Here is a 27,060-nt window from a genome sequence, read left to right on the forward strand (position 1 = left end):
ATATTGTTCTTACCTCTGAAACAAAGACAAGACCCTACCAGAGACCCAAGGTATTTTACCTCAGGAGAGACTTTACAGGCCTGGAGCTACCACATATGCTTTTTCCAGGGTCCTCTGAGTGGAATCATTCCCGTACTGTGTCTATCACATACCTGTAGAAAGTCTCTGATGTGAGTATTGGCCCGTTTGGAGTTGGGTCCAGGAACTTCAAAGAGGGGGCACTGCTGTCCAACTACAAAAATATCAACCAGCTCCCGAATGTAACAACCTTGTCGTGTCCGGATAATTAGGAAATCCGTTTCTGGCATCTTGTGCAAATAAATAGGGGCCCGGAAGAGGTTGTTTTCAAATGCCTAAAGAGAAGCAAATACAATTTTGAAAGATAAATACTCATTGCTGGAGACTTTGCCACATAAGGAAAGCAAGAACAGGTCAGACGAAAAGTATTTTTAGCCCATTATCCTATCTTTTGACATTAGCCAATGCCAGATACCCCAGAGAGAATAAACAGTTACCATCACTGCCCATACTGTCTAAAAGCCATTGCTGGATCCATGAATTTAGGCAGCTTTTTGTGAACCCTATTATAGTCTTGGCCTTCACAACATCCTCTCGCAAAGAGTTCCAAAGGTTGACCGTGCTTTTTATGAAGAAGTAATTAATTTTGTTTTAAACTTGCTACATATTAATTTTATTAGATGACCCTTAGTTCTTATGTTATGGAATAATTTTTCCTTATTTACTTTCCCAATACCAGTCATAATTTTATCAACCTCTATTATACCGCACCCCACCCCACCCCACCCCACCCTTGTCTCTGTTCCAAGCTGGGAAGTCCAGGTCTTACAAATGTCTCTTCATGCGGCAGACATTCTGTACCTTTCATCATTTTTGTTATCCCTTCTGAACTGTTTCCAATTCCACTATATCTTTGAAATGAGGCAACTACACCAGTACACAGTATTCAAGATGTGGGAGTACTGTGGATTTATAAAGAAGCAATAATATATTTTTGATGTTGTTATATATCCTTTTCTTAATGATTTCCAATATTATTTGCTGTTTTGACTACTGCTGCACATTCAGCGGATGTTTTTAGAGAACTATCCACTAAGTGTTGAAGCTCTCTCGAGTGATGATAACTAATTTAGAAGCCATTATTTTATATGCATAGTTAGGATTATGTCTTCCCAATATTCCTTACTTTGCATTTATCAACATGAAATTTCATCTGCCATTCTGTTGATTAATCACCCATTTTTGAGAAATCACATTGAAGCTCTTTGCAGTCAGCTGTGGACTTAACCATCTTGAGCAATTTTGAACCATCTGCAAATTTTGCTATCTCACACAACCCCCTTTCCAAAGATCACTTACAGATCCAGTAGGGTCTCAACATTTACGAGGGTTCTGTGTTTAGAACCCTTGCGAATGCTGATTTTCATGAATGGGGGTGAGGCTTGGAGCCCCGGGAAGCAGCAGCCACAGGCGCCCCCTGCCCGGAACCTCAGGGAAGCGGCGGCTGCCAGCACTCCCCGCCCAGGGAAGCTGTGGCAGCCGCCGTTGCTCCTTGCCCCTTTCCCCAGGGAAGCGAGGCCACATGCAAATAATTGAAGTTGCGAAGGTGGCACTCACGAATGTCGAGACCCTACTGTATGAATAGGACTGGTCCCAATACAAGCTGCTTGGGAACACCACTAGTTACCTCACTTCCTGATCAAAACTGACCATTCATTCCTACCCTTTGTTTCCTTTATTTTAACCATTCACCAGTCCATAAGAGGACCTTCCCTCTTATCCCGTGACAGCTTGCTTTATTTAAGAACTTTTGGTGAGGGACCTTGTCAAACGCTTTGCAGAAATCCAAATATACTGTATCCACTAAACATCCTTGTCTGCAAACTTAATGACGGCCTCAAAGAATTACAAGAGATGGGTGAATCATGCTTTCTTTTCACAAAAGCCACACTGACTCTTCCAAATCATGTTCATCCATGTGCCTGGTAATTCTGTGTTTTAGTACAGTTTCAACCTGGGTTCTGAGGTTAGATTTACTGACTTGTAAATGCCAGGCTCACCTATGAGGCTCTTTTTAAAAATTGCTGTCATGCTAGCTATCCTCCAGTCATTTGGCACATTAGCTGATTTAAAGAATAAGTTACAAAACACGACCAGCATCTGAAGAAGTGAGTTAACTCACGAAAGCTCATGCTCTAAACTTTTCTGTTAGTCTATAAGGTGCCACAGGACCCTTCGTTGCTCTACAGATCCAGACTAACACGGCTACCCCTCTGATACTTTACAAAACACGGTAATTCCAAAATTACACATTTGAGCTCCTTCAGGACTCATGGTGAATGCTGAGCGTGGTGACTTATTACTGTTTAATTTATCAGTTTCTTCCATAACCATCTCTAATGACAGTTCCTCAGATCTGTCACCTAAAATAATGGCTCAGGATTGGGAATGGCCCTCATGTCCTCAGATGTGAGACCTGATGCAAAGAATTCAGACTGATCCTCCACAATAGCCTTGTCATCCTGGAATATTCCTTTAGCATCTCGATCATCCAGTGGCCCCACTGATTGTTTAACAACTTCCTGTGTCCGATGTACTTAATTTTTTTGCTCTTACTAGCTGTACTGCAAATTACTTTTTGGCCTTCCTAGTTATATTTTTACGCTTCATTTGGCAGCATTTATGCTTCTTTCCTCACTGGGATTTAACTTTCAAATTGTAAACTATTTATTTTGTCTCTCGCTGCTTCTATTACTTTGTTTAGCCAAAGCAGTACTTTTTTGTTTTTCTCACTATAGCTGCGTCTACACGTGCACGCTACTTCGAAGTAGCGGCAGTAACTTCGAAATAGCGCCCGTCACGTCTACACGTGTTGGGCGCTATTTCGAAGTTGAAATCGACGTTAGGCGGCGAGACGTCGAAGTCGCTAACCCCATGAGGGGATGGGAATAGCGCCCTACTTCGACGTTCAACATCGAAGTAGGGACGTGTAGACGATCCGCGTCCCGCAACATCGAAATTGCTGGGTCCTCCATGGCGGCCATCAGCTGGGAGGTTGAGAGATACTCTCTCTCCAGCCCTTGCGGGGCTCTGTGGTCACCGTGGGCAGCAGCCCTTAGCCCAGGGCTTCTGGCTGCTGCTGCTGCAGCTGGGGGTCCGTGCTGCATATACAGGGTCTGCAACTAGTTGTTGGCTCTGTGTATCTTGCACTGTTTAATGAAAGTGTGTCTGGGAGGGGCCCTTTAAGGGAGCGACTTGCTGTTGAGTCCGCCCCGTGACCCTGTCTGCAGCTGTGCCTGGCTCCCTTATTTCGATGTGTGCTACTTTGCCGTGTAGACGTTCCCTCGCTGTGCCTATTTCGATGTTGGGCTGAGCAACGTCGAAGTTGAACATCGACGTTGCCAGCCCTGGAGGACGTGTAGACGTTATTCATCGAAATAAGCTATTTCGAAGTTGGGTGCACGTGTAGACGTAGCCTATGTTTTTCATTTGGATTATACGAGGCCTGGTTTGTCAATAAAGCCAACAAGAAATGCCTGATTAAATTATTTCCTTAGTTAGATATGCCTCTGTGGGGACGGGAGTGAAACAGATCTAACCCTGAGATTAGAAGTGGGGAAGCAGGGGGAAAGAAAAACCAGGGGGAAAGGATGGGGAAAATTTAAGTTGAACCCCAAACCTTTATTTATTAAGACACTGCACATCATACTAGTGCCCATGTGATGGGTCACTGTCTCCCAATACTCATCTGCCTTTGCTTTCTCAGATTATACATTCTGCTTGAAAAGCACCATAACCAGACATTGTCAACGTGAGGGAGGGAATCAATGACATTACCATCCGTACCAGGCTAGGCTAAATTCTGAACAGCACCTAGAATGAGAGACTTGTGTCCCGGGTATTATCACTTCCAATGTGTCCTTTCCTTCTCAATTTCATTTTCTCTTTTCACCTTCTGTTTAATAAGAGCCTGAATTAGCCAGTTGAGACTGCATCTTGTGCAATACTGTTGTAAGTCTGTGACCAGCAACTAGTTTGCAAGATCTCAAAGTGTCTAACAAGGCCTTGAGCTTTGGCCATGTTTTTTTTTTTCCTAGCAGCAAGGCCAGAGACTGAAGTCAGCACCAAAGACAAAAGATATATTTTTGGTAACTTTCTCTCTCCACTTGTGTCTGTTTCTGGCTCACAGAAAGCAAAATCAGACCCTAAAAATGGCAGCAACAATTGGTCCAATACATCTTAATTTTTCTTTTCCCCGAAAGCACAGCTAGCACTATCTTTACTACAGGTTGAACGTCTCATCTGCAACCTTGGGACCTGACCAGTACCAGACGAGAGAATTTGCCAGACCATGCATGGTCAACGTGGTCTAGCACGTTATCAACACTTTCGCTGCTTACTGGACCCTTAGAAGACATACTGGGGCAAATTACAGCTAAACAATAGCACAAAACACAGAGCCAGGACTGGTGGCTGTAAACAAACTTTATAGGACCACAGGAAAATTAGCCACACACATGGTGAGTGGTTGTCTGGCTAACTAAAATCATGCCAGATTACAGATACTGCCAGATGAGAGAGGTTCAACTTGTACCATCCAAAAATTGTTAAACCAGGGCTTTTCTTTTTAAAAACTCTACAGCAAAAGGGAAAGGAAAGAAAACTTATTGGTAAAATAAAACCCTTACTTAATGCTTCATAGTTCAAATGCTTCCACTTTTTCTTCTTTTTCGGTATCTTGAAAACAAGGTTATGCTTCCACATCACTCAACAATTTAAGATCACTACTCAAACTCAAAGCACATGTTGTTTAGTGTTGTAAAATAATAGCCTCAGGTTAACACCTTTAATTCTCTGGGCCCATCTATTCTATCAAAATTAATGCAGCTCCTCTCACCTGCAGTAACTGTCCAGGGTGCAGTGATCCCAGGAATGGAGACGTGTGACAGTAAACAGTCTCTCCATATTTACAGTCTGGTGCTCCAGGATCTTTGCCAGGTTTCTGCATGAGGCAATACAATTCCAGTTAGCACTCGGCAATGGACAACTCGAAGGTGCCACCAAGCACATGACCGGGCAAAAGCACAGTCCACACCAACTACTACTACTACTACTACTACTACTACTTCACCCTTCTACTCCAAGTGCAGTATAGGTCATCTACAAGTCTCCTCCACTTTACTCTGTCTCTGGACAACACTTCTAGCTGACTCCAGGAGTACCCCAGCTTTTGTCCTTCAATCTCAGCAGACCTTCTCCATGTTGTCCGAGGTTTTCCTCTTCTATGTTTTCCTTGGGGTTCCATGTGAGACCATGACGGACTATGCTGGATGATGGTTTTCTGACACTGTGGCCTAGCCATCCCCACTTTCTTCTCCTGATTTCAGCGTCAACTGGTTCTTGCCCTACTCTGTTCCAAAGCTCCTCATTTGTGACAAAGACACCAACTACTAAGCTTAACTAATTTAAAGCTTTAATAAGACACTTTTAGAATAACCTATTACCGCCTTATTAAACATAAAGCACAAGTGAAATGGATACAACATAGGAGTGTAATTGCCCAGTCTTGGGTTTCAAGTGGCATGTTTTTCTTATTACATTTACACTGATTCAACTTGGTGTAGATCTTCCAACTCCCTCTGTAAAATACATGTCCTTTTTACCCTGTTTTGTAATATCATGTAGGTACAAATTATCAAAACTACCTTATTTATAATATTTTATTTTAAAAATAATTTTTACTTAGTTTGCTAAAACTAATTGGTATATTTATTTCTTTAGCCTGCCACTGTTATTTTATTGATTGGTTTCATGGTTTTTGGTTTGGGCTTTTCTGTCGTCGTTTAAACAACAATTTTCATTTTTACTAATTTACTTTTTGTGGCCTTGGAGCTGCTGGAGGTTTGCAACTGTCTAATAAATCCCTATTATTTATACAGAATTACAAAAAATTTCACTGTAGGTAAGATACAGAGCCTTAGGTACATTTTTTACAATATTTTCAGTTGTTGTACCAGTTTTGAATGCTATGCTAACAAGACTGGAAATGAGATGTAAAGTTTTGAAGGTAATTACTGAAACAATTTGCCAGGGTTGCACTGAATTCACCATCACTGAGAATTTTTAAACCAAGACGGTCTATTCTTCTAAAAGCTCTGTTCTAGGAATTATTTTGGGGTAGCTCTATGGCCTGTGTTATGCATGTCAGAACAGTTAGTTAAATCACAATGTTATTCATTTACTTTACCATAATTTAATATGCGTTTATTTACTATCATGCAATTTTTTTTTGTTACAATTCTCATCTTCAGGCTTTTGGACTTTTGACCGGGGTCTCACTTTACTCAGTACTGTGTAACAGAATCAGCTTTAATATTTGTTGGCAGCTGCCTTGTTTACCTGCTTGTCTACATATATTCAATTTAAAGCATATAAGCATTATTACAAAGTGCACTACTTGCACAAGCAACGATACCTTAAAAAACTTAGATCAACAGTAGGATTTTTGAAGACTATTTGTTTTACTGACTACTATTTTATTCATTAACCTCTTTTTTCAATATAATACAAGCACTAAATGAATTGGGATTTATTATAGAAGACATTTTATAGGTAAGTTCATTTTTGGAATGGTACTGTAAAGTTAAGGCGCAACTGAGTAGCTCCATTACCAAAATTTGGCAGATTTTTAATTTGTGTTGGAACAACACATTTAGGTATGGGCATTGCTTTAAAATCAGTTTTAAATTCAAGAGCAAGATATCAACAGGACTGGTTAACCCGACATGCTTTTCTTCCTAACAGTATTTTGTTTCTTTTATCAGCACAAAACATTCTATTTTTAAACGTTATCAAGGTTGTTACCCGCTGTGGACTTTCAACTACAGACGGAGGGGGCCTGCAAGAGACTTGGCTTTGCAGTCTTAAGCACGTGCACACAGAGCATTGTCTTAAAAGGGTGATTTTTTTTATTAAAAAAACAAACAAAACAAAACACATTTGGTGAAACATTCTTTCATTGCTAGATGTTACAGAGCAACTCTAAAAAAAAGCACAGAATAGCTTCTTTGGGATCCAGTCTGGAAGTTGACATCACGTATGTAGTGCAGTTCTCATGTTCCTTTAGACACACAAGACTGGCCCCTTCTGAGGGCCCTGGGCTTTTTATGATTTTTGATAAAGGTTGACTGTACAACTCCAAGAGCATCACACCAAGAAACCCATCTACACATGCATCAATGTAATGTAGGTGCCTCAACACCATTTTGTATGTGCTCAACCAGTATTTGAAGCACCTTGCCTTGTTTCTTAAAAAAACTGATTCCTTTTAGAACTCCTACTGAAAGGACATGGATTACTGTTATGATTTTTTTTAATTTTAATTAGTGGTAGCGAGCCCGAGAAAAACTTCTAGATCCTCTGCAAGAGGACAACAGTAAGGACTTATTTTAAGGACATAGGTTCTCTTTAGTACTTGTATTTTACCTTTACACTACTTTAATATTTGTCTATTGATGATGTGGTGCAGTACTTTTCCTTAAAAATGCAGAGGTAGACTTAATTTTTGTAAATATGTATGCAACATTTCCTCAAATATTACTTTGATAGACAGAGGGGGAGAGAGAGGATTCCATATTATTTATCAATGTGAATATGTCAAGCAGAATATGCTTTATAAGAGATACTTCATGTGACATGTCATTGCCAAAGTTATCATTAATGAATGCGTTTATCCTATATGAATGCATCACTCTCTTCTCTAGACCTGTAGGTAGGAATACTGACTGTAGATTTATCATAAATGGGTTCATATTGGGAAAAGCTTCGTTTGAACCCAACATGTACACAAGTGAAAAAGCCAGACACAGAGGCTGTGGCCACACTAGGAAATGATGTTGAGAGGGGTAATCCCCATCTATCGCTTCGAAGTGAGCTGCTTTGAAATGAAGCGACTACACATACAACACGGATCGACATTGCAATCCACAACATCAAAGAGACGCCCCGTCATTTCGAAATGGAGCGGCTATGCAGCCAGAACTTCATTTCAAAATAACAGGGCAGGAAATGGCAAGGACAGGGTTGAATGGCCAACAAGCCCATCCTGAAGCATGGGCCAGCTACCCTATTAAGGGGCCTCTCCGAAACATCCCCCCCACATGCATATGCTGATGACCCCAGCTACTTGCAGCATGCGACCTCCAGCACAACACTCAGCAAAGCCTTGGTTAGCCACCACACCATTGCCTGCCATGGACCCGCAGCACTTCACTGACAGGGACACCCTTGACATCATGGCCAGCCTGATTGACAGCATGCCATGTGAAGCTACGTGCTGCCCGACACATGGCCGGCCTCCTGCAGGCTCCTCACCACGGTGCATCTGAAGCATCCCCTGTTCCAGGCCCACCGTCACCTCTGGCAGTACCTCACCAGTGGGGAATGGTGGGACATCATCATCCTCTGGGGGTGGGATGATGACCAGTGGCTCTGCAGCTTCCATATGACTCAGGCCACTTTCATGGAGCTGTGCCATTGGCTGGCACCAGCACTTCATCACCAGGACACCCACATGCGGCCTGCACTCCCCCTGGAGAAACAAGTAGCCATTGCCGTGTGGAAGCTGGCCGCCCCAGACAGCAACCGCTCAGTTGGTCACCAATTCGGTGTGGGGAAGGCCACCATCTGGGTCATCATCCTCAAGGTAAGGCAGCCAGGGCCACGACCCCTAGGCAGCGTCCCAGAGAGGGGTCCCCCATATGTTATCACACACTCACAGGCACCTGTACCCTCCACCCCCTACAGGGTCATCACTGCCATCAACAGGATCTTCCGGCGCCACCTGATCTACCCGGGGATGTGGACACTGCCATGGCCGGCTTCCAACAGCTGGGATTCCCCAACTGCATCAGCACATTGGACACACATCGCCACACCCACATCGCCATCCAGGCCCCACCACACAGCCGGGGACAGTACATCAACCAAAAGGGATACCACTTTGTCATCTTCCAGGCCCTTGAGGATGCCTGAGGACATTTCACAGACATTTGTGGGGGCTGGTCAGGCACAGCCCATGATGCCCACGTCCTGCGGAACTCGTGGCTCTGCCGCAGGATGGCAGAGGGCACCTACATCCCCCCACAGTAGCTGCTGGTGGGGGACATTACCATGCCCCTGTGCACCGTAGCTGATGCAGCCTATCCTCTCCAGGCCTGGCTGATGCGTCCCTACATGGGACACACCAATAAGAGCCAGGACCTCTACAGTGCCTGCCTCCCCAGGCCAGGAACGCTGTTAAGCAGGCAGTCAGCCATCTGAAGGCACCAGCTGACTCCTGACGCACCTGGAGGTAGGCCTGCCCAGTGTGCCTGGGGTTGTGGGCACCTGCTGTGCTCTCCACAACCTTGTGGAGAGCAAGCAGGAGCTCTCTGAGGCACACTGGGCCGCTGAGGCTGTGCCGCACTATGAGCAGCCAGGTGTAATCCCATGTCACCAGGCGCACTGGGACGGGGTGCACATGCGGGAGGCCGTCCAGGCAGCCTTTGCCCAGGGGCCCCCATGACCTGGCCCGGCCCGCTCTACACAACCTCCCCTGCCCCCACCACTACCCCACCAGCACCCCTCCTTCTCCTGGGGGTCTTGGCTACCGGCCATCGGTCCGGCCACAGTGGGGTGTCGCTTTCTGCGGGTGCTTCAGAGTGTCGTCGGACCACCACTTGCTCCCACTTCTGCCAGCACACTATCAGCGTCCTGCACAGGGTTTCTGTGTCTCTGCTGCTTTAAGGCACCCGTAGCTGACAGCCATAGGGCTCTGGTTGCTGACCAGGGAGTCTCTGTGCTCTGGGGAGGGGCCAGCTCTCTTCACTGCGAAATGGCAGATGGGGAGCGACTACACACATTTCATTTTGAAATCAACATTGAAAGGTGGTGTTATTCCCAACACAGGAGTGGAACAACGACTTCGAAATGAACGCCTTTTAATTTCAAAGCTGATTTCAAAATGAGCAATGTGTGTAGTCGCTCTCCTGCTCGTTTTGAAATTTCCCCTCATTTCAAAATAGCTTTCTAAATGAACAGTTAGCATGGCCACAGCCAGAGATATTAGCAAGAGACAACGAGCTGTAGGAGAACTTGGTTTTCTGTAAGGATCAGCCAGTAAGAAATAGCTAATGGCTTTGCAACAACTGTAACCATACAACTAGATGCTGGAATCCATCTTTGATTCTTCACTTTTCCACAAGAAAGCAAGCAGCGGGAGACAAAGGATTCCCATTTTAAGCAAATCCTACTTAAGGTTGGGAAGTGACGTAATCTGGGTCATCAGTTCTCCCTAAGAATCCTGCCCAAGATGACAGCTGTAAACATCTAAGGCTGAACAAGTTGGGGGCTGAGGGGAAGGGAGGAGGAACAGGCTGGAAGGACATCCCATCCATGCGGAGATTATCAGAGCCATACCTAGGCTCAGAAATTGTGTGCAATCAATTCCCTTAGTGTAGTAAGCTAAGTCTGCATGCTATTTGACTTTGTTCTGTGTGCTGTTGTGACCACACCTATACTGCCGTTCATAATACACTAAAGTGATTTCATTATGTAATAAACCCAAAATATTTTTATAAGCTTACTCTATGTGGGAATCCATATACCACAAGACAGATTTATCTATGGTTCAACTCCCAGAGGGCTGTGTATTTGACTGTTAGGAAAAGTTCTCACTGCACTGCTTTCAGGTATGCATGCCTGCAGCCTTGAGGATGTCCCTCTCCCTCTGTCTCATTTGAAGCAGGTTGGACCAGGCTGTCATTGAAAGCAGGTTCAGTGGGTTCCAAACACATTGGGAGACAATTTCAAGGCAGTCATGACTTGTTGCAGTGTGACTTTTAGCTCTGCCATTACCATGACTAACTGTTTAACTTCATTTTTGGGTTTGTTTTTCTTTTGTGCCAAAGTCATATTATCAGTGTTTATTATTTTTAAGTAATTTATTCTGAAATTTAATGATGGGATGGAGCGCTTACATTTTAGGTCTTGCTTTAATTTAAGTGTATTTAAAATTGTAACTATTTATTGGCAAGGTCATTTTTAGATACTACCTTGATTTGTTGATCTAAATGACACATAGCTCCTATTATTTTACTAACTTATTTTAAACTTTTAATTCTATTTTGTGCATTATTTTTTCCCTGTACAAGTTAAAGAGATCAGGTGAAAGAACACAACCTTGTCTCACTCCTCGTTTTATCTTCATATATCTACTAAACATATCTACTAAGGTTTTTTCCAACCCTGATGACTGCTGTCTGTTCGTAGTAGTTGTTTTTAATTATTCTCATATTCTTCCCATTTATATCCAGTTCTTCCAACAGTTTCATCATTTCAATTTGCTTTAGCAGTCAAAAATAGATTCAGTAGAGACCTAACTGATATTAACAGACAATGGGAATTATTAAAAGAATCCATTGTTACATCTGCGGATGAACACATTCCAAGAAATAAAACCGTTATTAAGATGAGGAAATTTTGCCACTAATAGAAGAAAGAAGAGTAAAGAAAAAGAAATCTTCTGAATATGAAAAGTTGAATAAAGAAATAAAGTTAAAATGTTCAGCTGCAAAGGAGAACTGGTTCAATGAACAGTGTAAGATAATTGAACAGCAACATGGAAGTGATACAAAAGAGATGCAGACACGAATCCAGGAGGTAACAGGAAGGAAAACATATTCTGGCTGTCTGAAGTTGAAGGATGATAGTATAATAATGGAACATAACATAAGAACATAAGAATGGCCATACTGGGTCAGACCAAAGGTCCATCCAGCCCAGCATCCCATCTGCCGACGGTGGCCAATGCCAGGTGCCCCAGAGAAGGAGAACAGAAGACAATGATCAAGTGATTTATCTCCTGCCATCCATCTCCTGCCCTTGTTATGAAGGCTAGGGCACCATACTTTATCCCTGGCTAATAGCCATTTATGGACCTAACCTGCAAAAATTTATCAAGCTCTTTTTTAAACCCTAATACAGTCCTGGCCTTCACAGCCTCCTCGGGCAAGGAGTTCCACAGGTTGACTGTGCGCTGTGTGAAGAAAAATTTCCTTTTATTAGTTTTGAACCTACTACCCATCAATTTCATTTGGTGTCCCCTAGTTCTTGTATTATGGGAAAAGGTAAATAATTTTTCTACATTCACTTTCTCCACACCATTCATGATTTTATATACCTCTATCATATCGCCCCTCAATCACCTCTTTTCCAAACTGAAAAGTCCCAGTCTCTCTAGCCTCTCCCCATATGGGACCCGTTCCAAGCCCCTAATCATCTTAGTCGCCCTTTTCTGAACCTTTTCTAATGCCAATATATCTTTTTTGTGGTGAGGAGACCACATCTGCACGCAGTACTCAAGATGTGGGCGTACCATAGTTTTATATAGGGGAAGTATGATATCTTTTGTCTTATTATCGATCCCTTTTTTAATAATTCCTAACATCCTATTTGCCTTACTAACTGCCGCTGCACACTGCGTGGATGTCTTCAGAGAACTATCCACTATAACTCCAAGATCCCTTTCCTGATCTGTCGTAGCTAAATTTGACCCCATCATGTAGTACGTGTAATTTGGGTTATTTTTTCCAACATGCATTACCTTACACTTACCCACATTAAATTTCATTTGCCATTTTGCTGCCCAATCACTCAGTTTGCTGAGATCTTTTTGTAGTTCTTCACAACCCCTTTTGGTTTTGACTGTCCTGAACAACTTGGTGTCATCTGCAAACTTGGCCACCTCACCGCTTACCTCATTTTCTAGATCATTGATGAACAAGTTGGACAGGATCGGTCCCAGGACTGACCCCTGGGGAACACCACTAGTTACCCTCCTCCATTGTGAAAATTTACCATTTATTCCCACCCTTTGTTTTCTGTCTTTTAACCAATTCCCGATCCATGAAAGGATCTTTCCTCCTATCCCATGACCACCTAATTTACATAAAAGCCTTTGGTGTGGGACCGTGTCAAAGGCTTTCTGGAAATCTAGGTATATTATGTCCACTGGGTGCCCCTTGTCCACATGTTTATTTACCCCTTCAAAGAATTCTAATAGATTAGTTAGACACGACTTCCCTCTGCAGAAACCATGCTGACTTTTGCCCAACAATTCGTGCTCTTCTACGTGCCTTGCAATTTTATTCTTTACTAGTATTTCTACTAATTTGCCTAGTACTGATGTTAAACTTATCGGTCTATAATTGCCAGGGTCTCCTCTAGAGCCTTTTTTAAATATTGGTGTTATATTGGCCGTCTTCCAGTCAGTTGGTACCAAAGTGGATTTAAAGGATAGGTTACAAACCACTGTTAATAACTCCGCAATTTCACATTTGAGTTCTTTCAGAACCCTTGGGTGAATACCGTCTGGTCCTGGAGACTTGTTACTATTCAGCTTATCAATTAACTCCAAAACCTCCTCTAATGTCACTTCAATGTGAGTGAGTTCCTCAGATTTGTCACCTAAAAAGGCTGGCTCAGATTTAGGAACCTCTGTAACATCCTCAGCCGTGAAGACTGAAGCAAAGAAATCATTTAATCGCTCCGCAATGGCACTGTCTTCCTTGATCGCTCCTTTCATATCTTTATCGTCCAAGGGCCCCACTGCTTTTTTAGCGGGCTTCCTGCTTCTAATGTATTTAAAAAACATTTTACTATCATTTTTTGAATTTTTGGCTAGCTGTTCCTCAAAATCTTTTTTGGCTTTTCTTACTACATTATGACACTTAATTTGGGAGTGTTTATGTTCCTTTCTATTTTCCTCACTAGGATTTGACTTCCACTTTTTAAAAGCTGCCCTTTTCTCTCTCACTGCCTTTTTAACATGGCTGTTTAGCCATGGTGGTTCTTTGTTAGGTCTCTTACTGTGTTTTTTTATTTGGGGTATACATTTAAGTTGGGCCTCTAGTATGGTGTCTTTAAACAGTTTCCATGCAGCTTCCAGGGATTTTAGTTTAATTACTCTACCTTTTAGTTTCTGTTTAACTAAAAGGATAAGGATGGAAAAGGATAAAATTTTGGAAAAGTGGTCAGAATACATTTCAGAACTCTATGATGATGATAGAGTGGAAAAGTTGAGTCCCTCTAAGAATGCAGATGGTCCACCTATACTCAAGAAAGTAGTAAGAAAAGCTTTGAAATGCATGAAAAGAGGAAAAGCGCCTGGTCCAGACAAACGCACGAGTGAGATGTTTGAAGCCCTACAAGACTTTGGTATTCATACAGTTACGAAACTCTTAAATGATATTTACAGTACAGGGAACATCCCAGAAGACTCATCAACATATGTTTTTATTGCCTTGCCAAAGAAACCATGTGCAACTGAACGTGAACAGCACAGGACAATCAGTCTCATGAGTCACATGACCAAAATTCTTTTGAAGATTATTATGAACCAAATTCGAAAATCAAATACAGTCTGAAATCTCTGATGAACAATGCGGATTTGTGAAAGACAGAGGTACTGGTAATGTAATCTACATTTTAAGGTCATTAATCGAAAGAGCACTGGAAGTTCAAAAGGACATATCTGTGCTTCATCAACTATGAGAAAGAATATTGCCATAAAAAATACATTTGCCACCCTCAATTTACATTGAAAATATGGTACTTTTAAGTTTATTTTACCACTGTTTTTAGAGTAGTTGCAATTAAGTATTATGCACATTTTCAACCCTATCTATTTTTGTAATATCCAGTTTATCTGTGGCAAGCATCGAAATATCTGTTTTCCTTGGCTTTGTCCAACCACCCAGTTGCTGATGTAGTCCACAATGAGTTTCCACAGTTTGTTGGGAGGGAGGTTTGGATTATTTGTTTTGGCTGGTTTAATCTGTATTATTCAAATGTATAGTTTAGCAGACAAAATGTATTCAAAACAAAACCATTCTGTAAAATATTAACAGCAACAGCATTATGCTTTCCCTTTAAGCATTTTAAACTTATTAATGTGAAACCATTTGTATGGTTTCACATTGTTTTTTTTTAATTAATGCATACACAGTAAATACTAAGACTGTTCTCTCTCTTTGCAACAACGTGATTGAAGCATTGAGCTTCTTTTCCTGTTCAACCCTTAAACTTCTGTCTGCCTGTAAATGATCTTTTTGTTTCCCTTTTAACTGGGACACCCATTGATTCATAAGCGCCCTGTACTGTACGGAGTCTAGACGAATACATAGTAAGTGTTTTGGCTGTGTCATTTTATCCTCCATTATAATTTTACAGGGAGATATCTCTATAGGTGTATGAGGAGTAACTTGCAAGACCTTTAATGGTAGTGGCAACTGAACATTCAAGTTCATTTTTCTTGTATTTTATAAGCACTAGTGATAGGGTGTTTCTTCTACAATTATTTCAGAAGACTGAGGATGGTCAGCAACATGCTATTTTTGCTGTATACCTGGTGAAGCAATGGTGGTATACATAATTACTGCAGTAATATGTGGTCCTTGGTTTGAGCTTATCATCTCTGGGACCTCACATCTTGTAAAGAGAAGTTACTCACCTGTGTAGTAACGATGGTTCTTCGAGATGTGTCCCCGTGGGTGCTCCACCATAGGTGTCGGGCTCGCCCCGGTGCCGCAGCTCGGAAAATCTTCAGCAGTCTCCGTGGGGTCACACATGCGCCGATGCACGTCGGTCCTTCGCGCGCTTACGGTCGCGCGCGCGATCTCGTCCCCACCAGTTCCTGATCAACCGCTCTGGACATCTCTGAAAAACACAAACAGAGCTCCGAAGTGGGGAGGAATGGGTGGGTAGTGGAGCACCCACAGGGACACATCTCGAAGAACCATCGTTACTACACAGGTGAGTAACTTCTCTTTCTTTTTCGAGTTGTCCCCGTGGGTGCTCCACCATAGGTGACTACCCAGCAGTAACCCCCCCTGAAAAAGGAGGTGGGTACCCGATTTATGCGCAGCTTGCCCTTGAAAGGATTGCTGTCGACAGGCATGTATCCTCATCAAGCATCCTGTGCATGGCGCAGTGCTTGGCGAAAGTGTCATAGGAAGACCACGTCGCCGCTCTGCAGATGTGTCTCAGCGCGATTCCCTTGAAGAAGGCCGTCGACGTCGCCATCGCCCTAGTGGAGTGGGCCTTGGGCGGAACTGGCAGAGGAGTCTTGCAAAGCTCGTAACACAGTCTTATGCATGTCACAATGTGATTTGAAATCCTCTGCGAAGATAATGCTTCCCCTTTTGACCTGGATGCAATGGACATCAGGAGTCTGTCCGTTTTCCGGAAAGGCTTAGTTCTATCGATGTAGAAGGCCAGCGCCCTTCTCACATCCAATAAGTGCAACCGTGCCTCTTTACTCGAACTGTGAGGCTTAGGATAGAACGAGGGCAGTACTATAGGTTCATTAATGTGAAAATCCGAAGAGACCTTTGGAACGAAGGCTGGGTGCAAGCATAAGATCACCGCCTCCTTTGAGAATATCGTGCAGGGTGGTGTGGACATTATGGCTGCAAGTTCGCTCACCCTGCGAGCTGACGTGATTGCCAGGAGGAAAGTCGTTTTCATGGTAAGTAGCCAAAGGGGGACCGTTGCCAATGGCTCAAAGGGCGGTCCTGAAAGCGTGTGTAGAACCAAGTCTAAACTCCATGACGGCAGGATTGGTTTCCGAGGGGGGTACAGGTTTACCAACCCCTTTAGGAAGTGTGTGACAACAGGATGGGCAAATATGGTTGATCCATCCTCTTCATGTCGAAAAGCTGATATAGCCGCAAGATGAACCTTTATGGAGGATAGGGAGAGTCCCTTTTGTTTGAGTTGTAGCAGGTAGTCCAGAATCATAGGTATGGTGGCGCCCCGAGGTATCAATTGCTTGGAAGAACACCAAGTGGAAAAATGCGACCATTTATGTTCATAAGTCTTTCTGGTAGAAGTCCTCCAACTACACTCCAGGACTTGCTGCACTCCCTCTGAGCATGTAGTCTCTAGGGCACTGAGCCATGGATTAACCATGCTTGTAGCCGAAGTCTCTGCGGGTGCGGATGCAGTATTGACCCTCGAGCCTGTGTAAGCAGGTCCGGTACTGTTGGTAGGGGAAACGGCCGATGCTGTGCCATGCGTGGAAGCAGTGGGAACCATTGTTGCCGATCCCAGGTCGGGACTATGAGTATCATGCGTGCTCTCTCCCTTTTGACTTTCTCCAAGACCTTGTGTATGAGTGCTGTGGGAGGGAACGCATAGAGTAGAGGGCCCTTCCATGGGATCATGAAGGCGTCCCCCAAGGATCCCTGTCTCCGATACTGCTCCAGAGCGGGCATGGGACATTTCTTGTTGTCGCAAGTGGCAAACAAGTCAATTTGGGGAAACCCCCATTTGCGGAACACTTGGTGAAGCAGGTTTGAACGGATCTACCACTCGTGTGTGGGCGCAAAGTGTCTGCTGAGTTGGTCCACCTTCACGTTGTGGACACCTGGTAAGTATGAAGCTCTTATGGTTATGTTGTTGGCAATGCACCAGTTCCACAATCGGATCGCCTCCGCACAGAGTGCATGAGACCTGGCCCCACCTTGTCGGTTTATATAAAACATGGTGGTGGTGTTGTCGATATTTACACCGACTACTTTTCCACGCAGATAATTCCGAAAATGCCTGCACGCATTGAACACTGCTCTGAGTTCTAGTATGTTTATATGTAGTGTCTTCTCTACAGGGGACCATAAACCTTGAGTGGTTTTGTTGTCCATGTGTGCCCCCCATCCCATATGGGATGCATCTGTTGTAACGAAAGCAGTAATTTGTGGCTGGTTGAAAGGCACCCCTGTTAGTAGGTTCTTGGGGTTTGCCCACCATGGTAGTGACTTTCGCACCTCCGTTGTGAGTGACCATCTTGTGGACGGTATGGATTGATGGTTTGTATACGGTTGCCAACCAATGCTGCAATCCTCACATGTGTAGCCTGGCATTTTGTACCACAAACGTGGTAGTCGCCATGTGCCCCAGTAATTGTAAGCACGTTAGGACTGAGACAATGGGGCTGTATGTTATTTGTTGTACTAGAGACTCGATGGCGCGAAAATGGGCATCGGGCAAATATACCCTTGACATGACAGAGTCTATTCGAGCCCCTATAAACTCTATATTTTGCGTGGGCTCGGTCTTTGACTTTGAGAAGTTGATGATGAGGCCCAGTGAGGTGAATGTGTTTGTGGTGATGCGTATCATCTCCAATACCTCTGCTTGGGAAGTCCCCTTTAGCAGGCAATCGTCCAGGTACGGGAAGATGAAGACACCCTGTCTGTGTAGGTATGCTGACACGACCGCTAGAGTCTTGGTGAAAACTCTGCGTGCCGAAGAGAGACCGAATGGAAGGACTCTACTGAAAATGATCTGTGCCCACGATGAACCGAAGGAAGCGCCTGTGCGCTGGGTGAATTGTAATATGAAAATACGCATCCTGTAAGTCAAGGGCTGCAAACCAATCTCCATCGTCTAGTGCCATGATTATTGAAGCCATCGTAGTCATCTTGAAGCGTTGTTTGCGCAGATATTGGTTGAGTGCCCGTAGATCCAGAATGCATCTCCAACCTCCTGTCTTCTTCTCTGTCAGGAAGTATCTGGAGTAGAAGCCTTTGCCTCGAAATTCCTCCAGTACTCTCTCCACCGCCCCTATGAAGAGGAGGTGGTTCACCTCCCGCCTTAGCTCCGTTAGGTGAGAGGGGTCTCTGAGAAGGGGTGTGGTGGGAGGATTTGGTGGAGGTAATGATTGAAAGGGGATCATGTACCCCGTGGCTACAATCTCCAATATCCACTTGTCCGAAGTGATGCTTTTCCATTGGGGGTAGAATGGCTTGAGTCGATGATGGAACATGTACTGAGATTGGCACTGAGATACGGTCTTGGTTTCGCGGCCCTTGACATACCCGTCAAACCTGCTGTCTTATATTCTGCCCTGAGGGGGCGTGGCCTTGTTGAGGTCGACGCCTAGGGGCTTTGTATTGCAGTGGTTGTTGATGACGCCCCTGGTCATACCCCCGTTGAAAATGGGTACGTTGCATTTGGTAACTATAACGGCGTTGTTGAGGATAAAAAACTTTTTCCTTCTGTATGGTGGGGTGTATATCCCCGAAGTGTCGCTCTGGAATCTTTACTAGAGTGCAAGACTGAATCAGTTGATTTGGCGAATAATTTCATTTTGTCAAAGGGAAGATCTGCTATTTTTACTTGCAGATCCTTGGGAATGCCTGAGGTGTGGAGCCATGACTCCCTGCGCATTACAACCGCAGTGGCTACTGCACGAGCCACTGTGTCCGCTACATCTAAGGCAATCTGGACTCCCGCTCGAGAAGCCGCGTATCCTTCCTGTACGATTGCCTTAAGGACCAGCTTTTTATCCTCCGGGAGGAAGTCCATAAGAGCGGTAAGTTTAGAGTAATTGTCGAAATTGTGGTTCGACAAATGGGCAGCGTAGTTAGCCAAGCGAAGCAACAGGGTGGATGACGAGTAGGCCTTTCTACCGAGGAGATCCAGTTTCCTTATATCCTTGTCCAGGCCCCCAGATTTATACTGGGAAGTCTTGGCTCTATGTTGAGAGGATTCCACCACTAGCGAATTTGGCTGTGGATGATGAAACAAAAACTTCACGCCTTTAGCAGGGACGAAATACTTTTTGTCTGCCCTTTTGTTGGTAGGAGGAGAGGAGGCCGGAGTTTGCCATATGTTAGTGCCTGCCTCCATAATTGCATCGTCCAATGGTATAGCTACTTTAGAGGAAGAAGGGGGCCTGAGGTTTTTAAGGAGCTTGTGATGCTTTTCTTGTACCTCCGCCACTTGAATGTCCTGAGATTGAGCCACCCTTCTGAACAGCTCCTGGAATTGTTTTAGATCGTCTGGGGGAGAGATGTCCCCAGGAACAACCGCTTCATCTGGGGAGGATGAGGAGGCATGACTGTGGTATCTCTCCTCCAGGTCCTCTGGATCCTGGCTGTATTCATATGGTTGTGCTTTTGAAGTTTCGAAGTGAGGTTCAAAATCCTTTGAACCCGCCTCTGATTGGGAAACTTGTGGTGCTCCCCCAGCTGGAAGCTGTGCGCTCTGACATTGAGGAGGAGTTAACGGAGATCTATGATGAGATGCCAAACTCCTATGTTGATGTCCCGTATATTGGTGGCGGTCATAGCAACAGGGACAGGGTCCCGGTGATGGGGACCTGGACCACGACCCAAAGGCGTAAGGGTGATGCAGGGAGTGACGTGATCGTCGAGATGACACTGACGTAGGGGGAGATCCTCTGCGATGATACTCATAGGGGTCTCTGCTGGAGGATGGTGAGAAGCGTGCAACTCCATGAGATGGACGTTGGAGAAAGGGAGATGGGAGCCTGTGGCAGGCTGAAGGTGTTGCTGCTCGTTGAATCTCCGGGGGGGATCGCGGCGATAATGGCAGCGCAATTACCTCAGGGGAGGGACTGCGGTGCCGGGTCTTTGCTTTGGCTTTCGCTCTCACAGGTACCAATGGAGGCCTGATTGGTGCTGGAGAGCTCGGCACCGTAGTCGGTGCCGTGGTTTCCGCTGCCCCCGGTGCCGTGCTCGGTGCCGTCGCTCTCGGTGCCGCTCAGGGTGTTTCACTCAGCCTCGTAGGGCTCCGTACCGGGTGTTGATGCTCTGGTGCCGTCGGAGCCGAAACCCTCGGTGCCGCAGTAGCCGGTGCCGATCTCTCCGGCGCCTGCGCGGCCCTCGGTGCTGTTTTCTTAAGAGTCACAGGCCCCTGCGCGGGTACATGCGCCGCAGCTCTCTCAGCAGAGGAAGCCAGCGGGCCCGGATCCCTTGTTTCGCTTGTCCCGCTCCCAGAAGTGACGGGCAGGGATCGAGCTGGAGAAGCTTTTCTCTTCTTCTGCACAGAGGAGGTCAAAGAGGCAGCCTTCCTCTTGTGCAATCCTGAACAGCCCTCCTTATGGGGCTTCTCCAATGTGGTAGGCTGAAGTGCTTTGTCAAGGAGAAGCATTTTAAGCCTCATCTCTCTATCTTTCCTAGCTCTAGTTGTTAAATTGGAGTAATGAGAGCACTTCTGGGGAACATGGGTCTCCCCGAGGCACCGGATGCATTTGCTGTGGCCATCCGAAGCAGGCATGGCCTCCCAGCAAGATTCGCACTTTTTGAAACCGGGGGACGACATTATTAGAGTTTAATTCTCTGAGTCCTTAAGTGCTAACAGTGCACTTAACAGTCTATTTGCCAATCAATAGCAACTGTTAGCCTTTGAAGGCTTGTGAAAAATAGCGGGTCCGCCTGGAAGCGGCCGCTCCAATCCCTAAAACAGTCTTTTGCTTCTAGAACAAAACTATATACACAGTAGACCAATATTATGATAACTAAATAACTATTAACTAGTAAAACGAATAAAATAGAGTTTATCTGTCTCGGACGTTGGAGCCGGAGAGGATTCCGTCTGCAGCTGTCGGTGGCTGAGAAGGAACCGGCGGGGACCGGATCGCGCACATGACCCTAAGTGCGCAAAGAGCCAACGCGCATCGGTGCATGCGCAACCCGACGGAGACTGCTGAAGATCTTCCGAGCTGCGGCACCGGGGTGAGCCCGACACCTACGGTGGAGCACCCACGGGGACCACTCAAAGAAGAAAGATTTGTTCTAGCAGAACTTTAGCAGTCACATCTGCTCCATTACATTTCATGCGAATAGCAGTCCTCCATTCAGAAAATATCATTAACAATTACCAAGGCAAACTATTCGCTCAAGCAGTTTAAGGTAAGGAACCAATGTAATTAATTTGTAAACAAACTCGATACCGTTTTTTTCAATGGTCTTCTCTGCCCTTATGTAGAGCCTGTGTCAATTTGAGCACACAAAAGGCAGTTTTTAACTTAACTTCTAATATTTTGTTTAATTAGTGGCCACCACATAATTTGTTGTACACAGGTCACAATGTTTTTAACTTTCTGAAGTTCTTAAGGAATACATCACAACACATGCATATGGATTCAGAGTGCAGCTGTGTAGGAAGAGCCCACAATCACATCCATTCAAAATTTTTCTCACCAGAATTATATCACTCTCAGTAGGGCTCCCCTATATTCTGAGCCTAGAACACATTTTTGAACAGTAGTATCCTGTTTTTGCAGGGCCACCCAATCAAAATCTTTCCAGCGTGCCTTAACAGTGCCAAAAGGGGTTCTGCTGGATTGCAGTTTTCCTTTTTTTTTTTTTTTTTTTTTATAAATAATTTCACTCTTTACTAAGGGAAGGTTTAAGAATGAGTTTCCTAACCTTTACCATGGCCAGTAATATTTCCATCTCCTGTTTGCTTATCAGAATTTCATACTGTGGTAGAGGGGAGCATGCAAATGTTTTAAATCAACCCCAGAGAGAAAACTATGATACAGTCAATAAGGCAACAGCTCAGCTAATGCATTATGAACCCACTGTGAGTAAAAAAAGAAAATCAACTTATACGCTGCTGAGAAAACATTCCTAGAACTTTGGCTTCCGCTGTCAGAATGACAGGTTCAATAGTTACTGAAGACTGTAAGGAAGTCAGTTTTCCTAGGGAAACCCTGAGCTGTAATTGCCCTTTTAACAGTAAATGTAGGCATTTATGAATATTTTACAGGCTTCAGGTTTGTCTTAACCCCAGGTTAACACCCAAAGTGGTGAGGGCCTATACTGTGTGTCTGGTTCTCCTGAGGTTAACAAATTATGGGCTGACAGTGAGGGTTAGCAGAGCCCTGTAAAGCCATGTATATCTGTTTTAAATTCACAAATGACTTTTGCAGACAGTGGCTAAATATGGGTACATTTTTTTTAAATCTGTACAAGGCTCTGTTTATTAGTTGTACCATAAAACTGAAGGAAGTTCACAAGAAGTTACAAACATTTCATGAAAGAAGATGCCTGAGGCAGAAGATCCCTGGCTTTGTTCCCCCACAAAGTTCATGGGCAACCCTAACCTGCATCTGTACAACCCATGGCAGATGAGAATACTTGCTGCACAAATGAAAAAATAAGGATTCTCCCGTATGCAATTGTGATCATCCAGGACAGACAGCGGAACAAATAACTCAATGCCCAATTCACAAATATTAAGGAGGCATCACAGTGACACACAACGCTACTTGAGATGCAATTTCCTGGTTTAGTCATCTGAATGCAAAAATTATAGCTGTTGCGCTATATTTACATCAGTCATATGAAGACAATAAACCAGAAAAATTCCCTTTTAGATTTGTTTACATTAAATATATGATTTAATGTTTAAACTTTAAATATTTCTCAACACCACTCACCCTTTTGTAGTAGTTCTTTATCTTTGTAGCCATGCCAACCTGCATCATTAAAGGGCCATTTTCCTCACTATACTCAGCAAGGATGAGATCACCATCCTTACCAGTTAGGTCCTGTGGTGTGCGCATGAAGAACATCTCACCACCTCCTGAAGCCTGTCGCTCCTGCTCTCTCATCTGTAGAAATGCAAGAAGAGAGCATCAGGGAAACAGCATGTGAAACAGATGTACCCTGGCAATGGAGACTTTGGACAGATCTAAATACACAGAGAAATACTGCTTTACCTTAGCTTTCTTCTTTATATGTTTCAGCAACGGCTGCACAGGATGGGGTCCTGGCTGGGACAAAGTCCCAAAGGAATATTTCTTCAATGGAGGGCGATGAAATTGTCGGAGCTTCATAGGACCCATATGTGTAGGAAAGAATGGCTGGCGAAGTTCCACTGCAGGGATAGAGTGCTGGAACCAGGAGAGAAACACAGAGAACAGATATCAGTACAGAGCCAAGTTTACAACAACCAAGACAACACTGCTCCTCAATCACACTCTTTACTTCATTAGCAGTGAAAGTGACAAAGGCATTGGACCATCCAGAAGGCACAGAGATCATGTCCATGCATGGCTCATTTTCTGTTGTACACAAGAGATAACATTTTCCCAGTGAATAGCAAAAAGAGCATCCCCAAATGGGAAAAGGGATCTTTAAATGAAGAGTTACATCTGTAACTCAGGAAGAAGGCCCTGCCTTGGTTTACATGAGTGCTAACTCAGATTTCTTAATGTCTGACATAAACTCTTCATAAAATAAAATTAGCAACAGCAGCACCATCTTAAATCTCCACAGCACAAACACCTGCAGAGATCCAGAAAGAGCAGTCCAGGCAGAGGGGGATTTATTGATCAGGACTGGTATGGCACAGTGATGGGAGACTCTCACTACACGCACCAGTTTGACACAACCGCTGGATATTGCCCTGCGATTTTGTCTTACTCGAGAAAATATGATGCACAATGAGGATGTAAGAGGAGCAGCTGCAGAGTAGTCACACACACACACACACACACAAGGGGGCGGGGGTGTAACTATTTGATGCCGGACAAGATCCAACTAAATCCCAGTAGGAGCAGGGGGCTGGACTCAATGGCTTTTTTAGGTCTCTTCCAGCTCTACTGTTCTATGATTCTATGATAAGGAGATCACTGCCCCAACCTACAGTCAGCTGCACTGTCATTACCTGGATGATGTTGCCTCCAAAGGTTCCTCGAAGACCCTGCTGTTTGGGATAGTAAAACTCATCATTGGACAGATTCCACGGATCCTTTACCTCTGGCTGAGACATGTTCTGATTTAACAGCAGTAAAAAAAAAAAAAAAAAAAAAAAAAAAAGTCAAAAATCACTCCTCCTAGCCCATTCCTATCCCCAAAGCACTGAGACTCCCAGTGACCTGCTGTGGTTCTTCCTTGATGACACCTGTTTTTCCCAACAGGATTCGACTCTTCTTTAGAGATGATTCTTTCTTATTCTCCTTGGAGGGAGAGTTCAAAGTCATTTCTTCTTTTTCATCAGGAATTTCTAACAACAAACACAGAAGAAGCAGAGTGTATTCCAAGCTCTGTTCCCAAAGATTCTCTACCATCAGGAGAGCGTTTTTCTCACTCAGAAAACATCTCCACACCAATTCAAATCCTCTTACTAACTCACCACTTGCCAAAACACCAGAATGACTCCACCACCTTCCATATTTGCCATCAAAAGGTCAACTCCCTGACAGTGAGGAATCAGCGCCCCAGGGTACAAATAAGGGTTCTATCAGGGCATTTTTATTACAAATTCAAGAGCTGTTTTTAAGTTACATTATTCTAGAGAAGATTCAAGGAGCCTCAAGCAACCCAAACTTCTCATCCCTGGCACCAATCCAGAGCCCATACCTGCATCCCGAGCTCTCATCCTCCTGCATCCCAACCTCTGCCCCATCCACACACCCCGCCCAACACTGAACCCCCCCTCAGCCCCACCCCCCGCATGAGCATCATCTCCATATTAGTGCACATAAAATTCATTCTGCGCTTGGACATAAAAAATTAGAGGGAACACTGACAGAGATCCCAGGGGAAAAACCCAGCTCCAGCACAGCACTTCTATAGCCTTGAAGGCCCGTTCTCAATCTGAGTAAGCAGATACTCATATCCCTCACTGTATGAGCACAATTGATTCCCAACTTTCTGCTCGTAGGCAAAAACTCATAAGAGGAACATTAAATTACCATTAAAATATATCTAAAAGTCTCTGATTGGTTCCAAGTGCTCAGAGTGGCAGCAGGTGGCACTGCTTTAGAAAGGTAGGTGAACCTGGGTTTGGGGGTGGGGGGTTCAAGGCTGGGGGCAGTTTGGGGCCATGAGTGGGAGAGAGGGTTAAAACCTAAAGGCGGCTCTGGTGGAGGAGGTGGTGGCTTGTTCCTCTGGGCTGCAGCAGAGGTACCTGGAGGGGGGTGTTGGGAGAGGGCTGGGGAGGGGTTGCACTGGGGGCTGGGGGAATGTTGGGATGGGGCGCGCTGCGTGGGGAGTTGCCATGGGGGTGGTGTTGGGAGCAGGCCAGGAAGGGCTGAGGATTGCCCCATGCCCCAGCCAGGGACCCCATGGCCGGCTCAGCTCCAGCCACGAGCCTGCAGGTCTCTCTGCACCCCAGCCCAGGACCCCATGGCCGGCTCAGCTCCAGCCATGGGGCTGCGAGTCTCTCCACGCCCCAGCCAGGGACCCCGCAGCCGGCTCAGCTCCAGCCGCCGGGCTGCGGGTCTCTCCATGCCCCAGGCCAGAGACCCATGGGGTTGTGGGTCTCCCCGTGCCCCGGCCAGTTCAGCTCCAGCTGCGGGGCTGTGGGTCTCTCCACGCCCAGGCCCAGGACCTTGCGGCCGGCTCAGCTCCAGCCATGGGGCTGTGGGTCTCCTCGCGCCCTGGGCCCCCGTGGCTGGCTCAGCTCCAGCCACAGGCCTGCGAGTCTCCCCATGCCCTGGGCCTGGTGGCTGACTCAGCTCCAGCTGCAGGGCTGTGCGTCTCCCCGCCCCTGGCCAGGAACCCTGTGGCTGGAGCTGAGTCACATAGTGAACAATTGTAAGTATATGTCCCTCATTTCAGCAAGTACTTGCAAGTGAAGTACTCACTAAATGAGAGATGACTGTACCTCAAGCTGGGGACACTGAAAAAGGTTATCATAAGATTCTTCTCCCTTTGCTCCCTAGCAACATGTCTTCCAAGTTAGGACGTTGGCCGTTTGGAAAGGAAGAAATTAGGACATTAATTTCTTTTGCTTTATAATTCAGTTTGGGTCACTTTCCTTGTCTATTAGTGCTTTATCAAGAGTTTGATGTGTGCATCCCAACTTGTTAGAGTGAGCAATTTTGTCTTATTTTTGATGGATCATTGATCGTTTATAAATAGTTGTCAGAATTCTTTAAAACCCAGGAACGGTAGGAATGTTGGCCTAACTAATCAACTCCTACCACAAGACATCAAAGAATGGAAGCCACCCACCAGGTACTCTCTGCTACATAAAATATCCCTGAAATACAACTGTTATCCCACACGCTTCCTTTCACCCCTCCAGAAGAAGATATACTTACCTTTCTTCTTCAAGCCTAGTGTTTGTACTTTGTAGGCACTGCTTGCCTTCCAATAAGTGACCTCATTCCTTACTCTGCTCTTCCTAGCTGGTCTAGAAGTATCATCAGCTCAAGCAGAGACAGACACAAAGAGA

At 44.9% G+C, this 27,060-nt stretch overlaps 1 protein-coding gene across 5 annotated transcripts in view; it reads right to left on the bottom strand.

Annotated features, from left to right (window-relative positions):
- Positions 1 to 27,060, bottom strand: part of TAF1 (TATA-box binding protein associated factor 1) — a 163,856-nt gene that overhangs the window by 115,851 nt on the left and 20,945 nt on the right. For all 5 annotated transcript variants that reach the window (XM_075007599.1, XM_075007597.1, XM_075007602.1 and 2 more), the window contains exons 11-16: positions 24,755 to 24,882; positions 24,544 to 24,651; positions 23,594 to 23,767; positions 23,312 to 23,485; positions 4,916 to 5,020; positions 153 to 353 (exon numbers count right to left, since the gene is read on the bottom strand). In XM_075007599.1, coding sequence (XP_074863700.1) covers positions 153 to 353; positions 4,916 to 5,020; positions 23,312 to 23,485; positions 23,594 to 23,767; positions 24,544 to 24,651; positions 24,755 to 24,882 — 890 coding nt within the window. The remainder of the gene's footprint in view (positions 1 to 152; positions 354 to 4,915; positions 5,021 to 23,311; positions 23,486 to 23,593; positions 23,768 to 24,543; positions 24,652 to 24,754; positions 24,883 to 27,060) is intronic.

The sequence above is a fragment of the Carettochelys insculpta genome, chromosome 13, assembly GCF_033958435.1.
Source record: "Carettochelys insculpta isolate YL-2023 chromosome 13, ASM3395843v1, whole genome shotgun sequence".
Classification (NCBI taxonomy): domain Eukaryota; kingdom Metazoa; phylum Chordata; order Testudines; family Carettochelyidae; genus Carettochelys; species Carettochelys insculpta.